General features: G+C 40.5%; 2 protein-coding genes across 2 annotated transcripts in view; one reads left to right on the forward strand and one right to left on the reverse strand.

Moving 5' to 3' along the window:
- Positions 1-3,150, forward strand: part of gpm6aa (glycoprotein M6Aa) — a 27,488-nt gene extending 24,338 nt beyond the window's left edge. The window contains exon 7 of the mRNA XM_063000523.1: positions 684-3,150. Coding sequence (XP_062856593.1) covers positions 684-836 — 153 coding nt within the window. The 3' untranslated portion in view covers positions 837-3,150. The remainder of the gene's footprint in view (positions 1-683) is intronic.
- LOC134319684 (uncharacterized) lies at positions 2,145-7,237 on the reverse strand. Its single transcript, XM_063000977.1, has 4 exons — positions 7,195-7,237; positions 5,946-6,769; positions 5,737-5,853; positions 2,145-2,162 (listed from the first exon to the last, which is right to left on the reverse strand). The coding sequence occupies exons 1-4, from the start codon at positions 7,235-7,237 to the stop codon at positions 2,145-2,147; spliced, it is 1,002 nt and encodes a 333-aa protein (XP_062857047.1).
- Between the last annotated feature and the right edge of the window lie 3,624 nt (positions 7,238-10,861).

The following is a 10,861-nucleotide window of genomic DNA, read 5'->3' on the forward strand; positions in this document are numbered from 1 at the left end:
CTCCAAATGGTCCACTGTTGCCTTTTGAAATGCACAGAGAATTACCCCTTAACAAGGTTCAGCTGTGGATCCTTAACAGGAGACCAATCATACCGAGGGGGCATTGGCCTGTCACCGAAAACAAACACTACTCCACCATGTGCTCCTGGAAAGGTGGGTGTGGCAGGTGTACAGGAGCTCCAGCAGGAGCACACAGAGGCCGGATCTGTGACAGTCGGAACTGTCTTTTTTTGTTTTTTCTACAAAAAGTGCACTGGTGCCAGTATTTGTTGGCAATGACTGTATGTGTAATAAATTAAAACTGCAACAGGTGGAATCCACCTGAGTTAAGGTTTGTTGTTGAGTGTATAACACAGTTAAACCAAAACATTAAGCAAACATAATGCCTTTAATCATAATTTGCACTGTCAATGTTAAGAATCTGAATAATTTTGTCAATCAGAAATTTAACTTTTTGCTTTTTTAAATCTAAAAGCCTGTAATTTCTTTGTCATTGTGGATAATTAATTGCAAATTGATGAGTCAATGTGAATTAGATTAATTAAGCATAAAACTCTCCTGAATTCCTTGCATTCATTTTATAAATTTTTTTTCTTCAGATATTTTATCTTATTTACAAATTGTTATTTGTTGACCAGGATAAATGTATGCACATCTGACTTTAATTCTATCTGTAATTTCAGATCCACTATCTGATGGTTCTCTCAGCTAATTGGGCCTACGTAAAGGATGCTTGTAAACTGCAGAAATACGAGGACTGCAAGTCTAAGGAGGAGCAGGAACTGCACGACATCCATTCAACACGCTCAAAGGAGCGACTAAATGCCTACACATAAAGCAGAAAGTAGCCCAAGCGCTATGACTTCCTTTGACCGAAAGTTTTGGCTCTGGTGTTATCCAATCGGTTTGTCACATAACCAACCCCATGGCCAACCCAATTATAATTTTGAGTCTTAGAATTGTAGATTTTTACAGCCTTGATTCTTTTTGGTTTGGTTGGTTGTTTGTTATTTTAACATTATGCAATTGTCATTTCTTATTTTAAACATTAGTGATAATGTGCATTGTTCTCAGGTCGACCATGGGGTGTTAAGCACATTTTATTATGTATGTTTGTGTATAGTGGTTCACATATTGAAAAAAAAGAAAAAGAAACTTATTTTCTTGCTTTGTTTTGTTATTAGTCATTGAGTTTGGTCCCGAAAGTAGCAGATTGCTCACAAATTCTGCATTATTTTGGAAATAAAATGTCAAAAATAGAAAAAAATAACAATATGAATAAGAAAGGACAAATGCACCACAAAGGGTTTATTTAGTTTTTCTACAAGCCTGCATTGCATTGCTTATCCTAACAAATTAGAGAAAAGGTTATAAATTTTTTACTGGCATATGTACATGCCTACAATGTTTTTAGCCCCAATTTCATTTTATTTATTTATTTTTTCTATAGATAATAAGTACACAACTTTTTTTTTTAATATATTTAGTTTTTATTTCAGGTATTTGTATATAGTCATTATGTAAATGTACACATTTGTAAGGAAGCACTTCAATATCAGGTAAAACATACATTCCATGTTAAAGATGGCAGGTGGAGTGAATGGTGTTCAATTTGAATCTAAATAATAATAATAATAAGCATAATTAAAAATTCTAAAGCTATAATATTTGAGGATAGACATTAAAGCCCTAGACTGGCAAGAAGACAAAGTATTAAAGTCTGCACTCCTGCAGCATGTACTTCGAATAAAAGGATTAAAAAACTGATAAAGGACTTGCAAATAACATTTTTTTCTTTAAGTTCATAACTATATGATTTACAGATTTTGCAACATATTACTTAGCAGTTATTCATTCATTGTGTTACCATTACTTTTCATTCAGGGCCACGATGGGTCTAAGTCACTGGGCAAAATTCATGAGCCACACTGGACAGGTCACCAGTCCATCACAGGGCAAACACACACACCTAGTGCAATTCACCTGACTGCATGTCTTTGGGCTGTGGGAGGAAACCAGAGCACCTTGAGAAAACCTGCATGGACACAGGGAGAACATGCAAACTACTCACAGAAGGGACCCGGACCACTCCACCTGGAAATAGAACCCAGGACCCTCTTGCAGTGAGACGACAGTGCTACCCACTAAGCCACCGTGCCGCCCTGAAAAAATATTTCATAAAGCCAGTTACAAACAAGTTCTTTTAACTAAATTAATGGGTCTTGGGGACTTAAGTTCAATTCTTAACTCCAGTAACCAACATGGTCTCCCTGTGGGTTATTTCCCACCTACCAAAAACATGCAGTAGGTAATGTGGCTACTCTAAATTGCCCTCAAGTGTAAGCAAATAAGCAGATACATTTGTGTGTCCATGCCATGTACCCACAGTGACCCTAACTATGATGGCAACATTAGAAAAAAATTTTCATGATTTTTTTTTTTTTCATATTTGTACCTTTTGTTTTTTATTGGATGCATAGACAACCATTTGTTTTACACTATGAAAAAGAAGTAACAGGAAATATAGTTACATTGTTGATGATACAGCTATTGAAGTGTTTTTATCATTCTTTCAATGCCTGACAAGCTCTGTCTGTATTTCTCTTAACTAGTTTTGTGCACTTATTTGCCCATTTTGTGCTCTCTGTCTCAGTGTAAGTGCATTGGGATCCACATAATGATGTTAGGTAAAGACTGTGAACCTAGATGTTAATTGTGGCATGGTCATGCATTAAATATTTAATCTTTTTTTTCTGGACCCAGAGAATATTAAAAAAACAAACAAAAAAAAACAACTAATATTTTATTTTACCCTAACTTGAGTTTTAAATCTCGACTATATTGCTGGGTCATTTTTTCTCTCCTGGTGTGCAGTATTTAAATCCTTTGCTGACTGCCTTGCTTCCAATCTCTTGTTGTTTAATAATTGTGTTTAGTGTGTTTAGTTTGTGGTGAAGTCCTAATCTATTGCTTTCTAAACCCTTTAGCTCTCTCTTTCTCCTGGCATTTGTCCTTTGTACATTACGTAATGAATGTGTCATTGAAAGCTATACCATGAATTTGTTTTGTATATAATTGTGCCAATCGCTTGACAGTGGCTTTTCTGATATGCTTGCATAAATAAATTACACTGTTGTAATTGGTAAAAGAGATTGCTGCTGAGTTTTCTGTTCCTGACATTTCCTGGAAAAGTGCATAAATAAAACTCATTCTCTGTGCTGTGCAGGCAAACACGTTTGGCCCTCTTCAGGTCTCTCTGCAAAGGTTCAATGGGGTTTACGGTTGGCCATTGCCTGGGCTGTTCAAAAACATCTGGAGACTTGCCATAAAGCCACTCCAAAGTTGTCTTGACTGTATGCTTGTTGTGTTCTTGTTTTGAAAGGGGAACTGTTTACTGAGTCTTTGTTTGCATTTGCATTCTCTGGAGAATTCTTTTAATTAGTATTATTATATGTCCCTTTTTTGTCTCACAGATGCCTAATTGGATTGAGATCTGGCAAAATTGCAGGCCACAAAACCTTAAACTCTTTTAGCAGGGCACAGAATCTCAACATGAAAAAACTTGATATATTAATTTGGCAGATCAAGATGGTCTAAACTTTACAACCATTTCATATTAAGCATGTTCTGCAATAAAGATACGCATTTTAGGATCCTAGAAGAACCTAAGTGTCTGTGTACATCTATATATCAAAAAATAAACTGTTGTAAAGAATAATATGTACAAAAAAATCATTTATTTGATTACAGCATATTTTATTATTTTTTATTTTTTCTTAAATTTCAGTTTTACTAAAATGTTAGGGATATGCAATAAGTATGTCAGGCTTGTTCTTAACTGCTTGCTAAGATAATGCTTTTATCTGCCCTGTATAAGAAGTGTGATGAGGGGTTCCACAAAGAACACGCTCGGACACTCAGGAACAAACAGCAACATCTGCTTTTACTAAAGGTCTGAGAACCTCTAACTCCATCATCAAGTATCAATAATATGATCTTACAAAAATCTTCAGTCATGAAGTTGTTAGTCAACTGAGTTGGAATATCTCAGAACAGAAACAGGAGGGCTACCCAAATTGCAGATAAAATTAATGTCAGTGATGAGGGGCATTTTTTATAACATACAGAGCATCTAACCTTTCTGTGCGTGGGGCCACATAATCACAGACTAGTATATTAGTATATGTATTTACTGTATATACATACTACCTTACAGAACTCACATGTCTTAACTCACATAAGGTGTGCTGTTATCTAACATCTAGCAGCAGACATTTTAACTCCTGTAAGTTGTGAGGTGGGGCCTCCTTGGATCGGACTTGTTTGTCCAGCACATCCCACAGATGCTAGATTGGATTGAGGTGTTGACCTGGCCTCCAAATTCCCCAGATTTCAAACTAATTGTTGTGCTCCTCAAATCATTCCTGAACCATTTTTGCTTTGTGGCAGGGCGCATTATCCTGCTGAAAGAGGCCACAGCCATCAGGGAATACCATTTCCATGAAAGGGTGTACATGGTCTGCAACAATGCTTAGGTAGGTGATACGTGTCAAAGTAACATCCACATGGATTACAGGACCCAAGGTTTCCCAGCAGAACATTGCCCAAAGCATCACACTGCCTTCGCCGGCTTGCCTTCCTCCCACAGTGCACCCTGGTGCCATGTGTTTCCGAGGTAAGCGACGCACACACACCCGGCCATCCACGTGATGTAAAAAAAAATGTGATTCATCAGACCAGCCCACCTTCTTCCATTGCTCCGTGGTCCAGTTCTGATGCTCACGTGCCCATTGTTGGTGCTTTCGGCGGTGGACAGGGGTCAGCATGGGTACCCTGCCTGGTCTGCGGCTATGCAGCCCCATACCCAACAAACTGCGATGCACTGTGTATTCTGACACCTTTCTATCAGAACCAGCATTAACTTCTTCAGCAATTTGAGCTACAGACACAGCATGAAAACCTTTGTCTTTTTGAACATATTTAAACATATGGACATTGAACAGTACTGAGAGATGGAGCTTATATAACTAAACAATTAAAACTGAAAAAATTACTTTTAAACTTGTAAAATGTAATGAACAAAAATGGAAATTTATTGTGAGGAAAAAGTTAGGACACTCTATGCCCTAATAGCTGGTATTTCCCCCTTTGGCTGAAATAACCTCAATTAAACGTTTCCAAACCATGACATTTTCACCTCCATGCTTCACAGTCGGTATGAGGTTCTTGTGCTCAAATGATGTGTCTTCTGTTGCTGTGCCCAAATAATTCAACTTTGTATTTATCCGTCCAAAGCACATTGTTCCAGAAGTCCTGGTCTTTGTCTAGGTCTCTGGCAAACTTTAGTGTTGCCCCAATGTTTTTATTTGACAGCAAGGGTTTCCTCCTTGCTCACCTCCCATGAAAATCAAACTTGTGCAGTCTATTTCTGATAATAGATGCATGTACCTTGCTATCAACTGTGGCAAGAGCTACCTGTAGGTTCCATGATGATATTTTAGGATTATTGGAGACTTCTTTATGCATCTTGCGGTCTGCTCTAGAGCTGAACTTGCTAGGACGGCCTGACCTAACCATGTTGGCAGTTGTTTTAAATGTTCTCCACTTGTAAATGATTTTTCGGACAGTGGAAATGCTGATTTCTAATTGTTTTAAGATCTTTTTAAATCCCTTCCCAGACTCATATGAATCTACAACCTTCTTTCTGAAGGCCCCAGAAAGCTCTTTAGATCTCACCATGATCTTGGACTTGGACTGGACTTGGATGGGGTTGAAGGAAGCATTGTGAAGCTCCTGGAGCGCGAAGATGGTGAAACAGAGGGTGAAGTTCCCAGTGAGCTCATGAACCTCAACCTGAAGGAGACTGTGATAGAGAGTCAAGCCATGAGTAGTAGTACTAGATGCTTAACGTTTGTAAGGGGTAGAGTTAAGGTCTCGGGTTTAACATGGAGGGGTAGAGTTAGAGCCTCGGGTTTAACATGGAGGGGTAGAGTTAGGGTCTCGGGTTTAATATGGAGGGGTAGAGTTAGGGTCTCAGGTTTAACATGGAGGGGTAGAGTTAGAGCCTCGGGTTTAACATGGAGGGGTAGAGTTAGGGTCTCGGGTTTAACATGGAGGGGTAGAGTTAAGGTCTCGGGTTTAACATGGAGGGGTAGAGTTAGAGCCTCGGGTTTAACATGGAGGGGTAGAATTAAGGTCTCGGGTTTAACATGGAGGGGTAGAGTTAGGGTCTCGGGTTTAACATGGAGGGGTAGAGTTAGGGTCTCGGGTTTAACATGGAGAGGTAGAGTTAGGGCCTCGAGTTTAACATGGAGGGGTAGAGTTAAGGTCTCCGGTTTAACATGGAGGGGTAGAGTTAGGGCCTCGGGTTTAACATGGAGGGGTAGAGTTAAGGTCTCGGGTTTAACATGGAGGGGTAGAGTTAGGGTCTCGGGTTTAACATGGAGTGGTAGAGTTAGAGCCTCGGGTTTAACATGAAGGGGTAGAGTTAAGGTCTCGGGTTTAACATGGAGGGGTAGAGTTAGAGCCTCGGGTTTAACATGGAGGGGTAGAGTTAAGGTCTCGGGTTTAACATGGAGGGGTAGAGTTAGAGCCTCGGGTTTAACATGGAGGGGTAGAGTTAGAGCCTCGGGTTTAACATGGAGGGGTAGAGTTAAGGTCTCGGGTTTAACATGGAGGGGTAGAGTTAGAGCCTCGGGTTTAACATGGAGGGGTAGAGTTAAGGTCTCGGGTTTAACATGGAGGGGTAGAGTTAAGGTCTCGGGTTTAACTGGAAGGGTAGAGTTAGGGTCTCGGGTTTAACATGGAGGGGTAGAGTTAGAGCCTCGGGTTTAACATGGAGGGGTAGAGTTAAGGTCTCGGGTTTAACATTGAGGGGTAGAGTTAGGGTCTCGGGTTTAACATGGAGGGGTAGAGTTAAGGTCTCGTGTTTAACATGGAGTGGTAGAGTTAGAGCCTCGGGTTTAACATGGAGGGGTAGAGTTAGGGTCTCTGGTTTAACATGGAGGGGTAGAGTTAGGGTCTCGGGTTTACATTTCTTTAAAAGTTTAAGTGTATATAATGCCGTTATTTTGTGACTTCTTTTTTATTCTATTTCAGAACTATACAAGGTGCTCAAATTAGCCATACTTGATTGCATACAGTTGAATAACAGTTGTTCATCTTATGCTATGTGTTAGCATTTTGTTTAATCACGTTTATAAATGCGTTCAGTGATTTTAGAGCGTTTTTCATACATCTAGGAAAGCCAATCATTTTTAAATAACCATCTGCAACCGTAACATTACGACAACACAAAATGTATTCGGTTATTAGCAGTTCAACTGGTACAGTAAAAGTTGTGTCTAATAAAGTTAATTACTAAGTGAATATGTTAAGCATTTATTACTTTATCTTGTACTTAGCTGTTTGTAAATGTAAAACAATTTTGTTGCTTTTCCCTTGTCAGTTCTGTTCTAATTATTTGTTCCTTATTCCATGTTTTTGTAGCTATAGATAAGATCTGTGTGATCTACAGTTTTTTCACTGGGATCTTATCCAACAGGGTATGATAAATCACGGAGGCAAAACCTTAGAAGATATTCCTCAAAGACGGTTAGCATATTATTTACTACAAAATGTTTTTTATACTGGCTTATATAAAATTTCATTTAATTAAAATTCTAATAAATAAATTTGAAATATATGTCTGAGATACAGATCAATGGATCTATCGCTACCTATAGTTTATAATAATATATAGACCTATCGAGATGTTCTATTGTACCACTATTTATAATTAAAGATAGACTTTTGGGACAGCCAATAGCTACTTTACTTACTGAGGAGTTGGCAACACTGTTAAGAACTGTCCAACGCATTATTAAAAAGTGGAAGGACAGTGGGGAAACATCATCTTCAAGAAAGGAATGTGGTCGGAAAAAAATCTTGAATGATCGTGATCGGCGATCAGGGTAAGAGAGGCGGCTGAAGTGATGCAGTGCTATGATCTGGGGTTGCTGCAGTTGGTCAGGTCTAGGTTCAGCAACGTTATGTGCCCAAAGAATTAGGCCTGAATATACTGAACGAGCAGGTTATTCCATCAATGGATTTTTCTTCCCTGATGGCACGGGCATATTCCAAGATGACAATGCCAAGATTCATCGGGCTCAAATTGTGAAAGAGTGGTTCAGGGAGCATGAGACAGCATTTTCACACATGGATTGGCCACAACAGAGTCCAGACCTGAACCCCATTGAGAATCTTTGGGATGTGCTGGAGAAGACTTTGTGCAGTGGTCCAAATCTCCCATCATCAGTACAAGATCTTGGGGAAACATTAATGCAACTCTGGACATAAATAAATGTTGTGACATTGCATATATATATATATATATATATATACAGTGTATCACAAAAGTGAGTACACCCCTCACATTTCTGCAGATATTTAAGTATATCTTTTCATGGGACAACACTGACAAAATGACACTTTGACACAATGAAAAGTAGTCTGTGTGCAGCTTATATAACAGTGTAAATTTGTTCTTCCCTCAAAATAACTCAATATACAGCCATTAATGTCTAAACCACCGGCAACAAAAGTGAGTACACCCCTTAGTGAAAGTTCCTGAAGTGTCAATATTTTGTGTGGCCACAATTATTTCCCAGAACTGCCTTAACACTCCTGGGCATGGAGTTTACCAGAGCTTCACAGGTTGCCACTGGAATGCTTTTCCACTCCTCCATGACGACATCACGGAGCTGGCGGATATTCGAGACTTTGCGCTCCTCCACCTTCCGCTTGAGGATGCCCCAAAGATGTTCTATTGGGTTTAGGTCTGGAGACATGCTTGGCCAGTCCATCACCTTTACCCTCAGCCTCTTCAATAAAGCAGTGGTCGTCTTAGAGGTGTGTTTGGGGTCATTATCATGCTGGAACACTGCCCTGCGACCCAGTTTCCGGAGGGAGGGGATCATGCTCTGCTTCAGTATTTCACAGTACATATTGGAGTTCATGTGTCCCTCAATGAAATGTAACTCCCCAACACCTGCTGCACTCATGCAGCCCCAGACCATGGCATTCCCACCACCATGCTTGACTGTAGGCATGACACACTTATCTTTGTACTCCTCACCTGATTGCCGCCACACATGCTTGAGACCATCTGAACCAAACAAATTAATCTTGGTCTCATCAGACCATAGGACATGGTTCCAGTAATCCATGTCCTTTGTTGACATGTCTTCAGCAAACTGTTTGCGGGCTTTCTTGTGTAGAGACTTCAGAAGAGGCTTCCTTCTGGGGTGACAGCCATGCAGACCAATTTGATGTAGTGTGCGGCGTATGGTCTGAGCACTGACAGGCTGACCCCCCACCTTTTCAATCTCTGCAGCAATGCTGACAGCACTCCTGCGCCTATCTTTCAAAGACAGCAGTTGGATGTGACGCTGAGCACGTGCACTCAGCTTCTTTGGACGACCAACGCGAGGTCTGTTCTGAGTGGACCCTGCTCTTTTAAAACGCTGGATGATCTTGGTCACTGTGCTGCAGCTCAGTTTCAGGGTGTTGGCAATCTTCTTGTAGCCTTGGCCATCTTCATGTAGCGCAACAATTCGTCTTTTAAGATCCTCAGAGAGTTCTTTGCCATGAGGTGCCATGTTGGAACTTTCAGTGACCAGTATGAGAGAGTGTGAGAGCTGTACTACTAAATTGAACACACCTGCTCCCTATGCACACCTGAGACCTAGTAACACTAACAAATCACATGACATTTTGGAGGGAAAATGACAAGCAGTGCTCAATTTGGACATTTAGGGGTGTAGTCTCTTAGGGGTGTACTCACTTTTGTTGCCGGTGGTTTAGACATTAATGGCTGTATATTGAGTTATTTTGAGGGAAGAATAAATTTACACTGTTATATAAGCTGCACACAGACTACTTTTCATTGTGTCAAAGTGTCATTTTGTCAGTGTTGTCCCATGAAAAGATATACTTAAATATCTGCAGAAATGAGAGGGGTGTACTCACTTTTGTGATACACTGTATATATATACAAGATACAGTTGTCTTGGTACTTCTCACCAGGGCGCCGCCACACATGCTGGACACCATCTGAGCCAAACATGTTTATCTTGGTCTCGTCAGACCACAGGGCATTCCAGTAATCCATGTTCTTGGACTGCTTGTCTTCAGCAAACTGTTTGCGGGCTTTCTTGTGCGTCAGCTTCCTTCTGGGATGACGACCATGCAGACCGAGTTGATGCAGTGTGCGGCGTATGGTCTGAGCACTGACAGGCTGACCTCCCACGTCTTCAACCTCTGCAGCAATGCTGGCAGCACTCATGTGTCTATTTTTTAAAGCCAACCTCTGGATATGACGCCGAACACGTGGACTCAACTTCTTTGGCGAAGCCTGGGACCTGTCCTGGAAAACCACTGTATGACCTTGGCCACCATGCTGTAGCTCAGTTTCAGGGTGTTAGCAATCTTCTTATAGCCCAGGCCATCTTTGTGGAGAGCAACAATTCTATTTCTCACATCCTCAGAGAGTTCTTTGCCATGAGGTGCCATGTTGATTATCCAGTGGCCAGTATGAGAGAATTGTACCCAAAACACCAAATTTAACAGCCTTGCTCCCCATTTACACCTGGGACCTTGACACATGACACCAGGGAGGGACAACGACACATTTGGGCACAATTTGGACATGTTCACTGTGGGGTGTACTCACTTATGTTGCCAGCTATTTAGACATTAATGGCTGTGTGTTGAGTTATTTTCAGAAGACAGTAAATCTACACTGCTATACAAGCTGTACACTGACTACTCTAAGTTATATCCAAGTTTCATGTCTATAGTGTTGTCCCATGAAAAGATATAA

The sequence above is a fragment of the Trichomycterus rosablanca genome, chromosome 8 (genome assembly GCF_030014385.1).
Source record: "Trichomycterus rosablanca isolate fTriRos1 chromosome 8, fTriRos1.hap1, whole genome shotgun sequence".
NCBI lineage: Eukaryota > Metazoa > Chordata > Actinopteri > Siluriformes > Trichomycteridae > Trichomycterus > Trichomycterus rosablanca.

Excerpts from the sequence above, each read along its gene's own strand:
- LOC134319684 (XM_063000977.1), bottom strand. The coding sequence starts at position 7,237 with ATGTATGAAAAACGCTCTAAAATCACTGAACGCATTTATAAAC. Across the intron at positions 6,770-7,194 it reads CACTGAACGCATTTATAAAC|TTAAACCCGAGACCTTAACT; the intron begins GTGATTAAACAA and ends CTACCCTTCCAG. Across the intron at positions 5,854-5,945 it reads CTCTAACTCTACCCCTCCAT|GTTGAGGTTCATGAGCTCAC; the intron begins GTTAAACCCGAG and ends AGTCTCCTTCAG.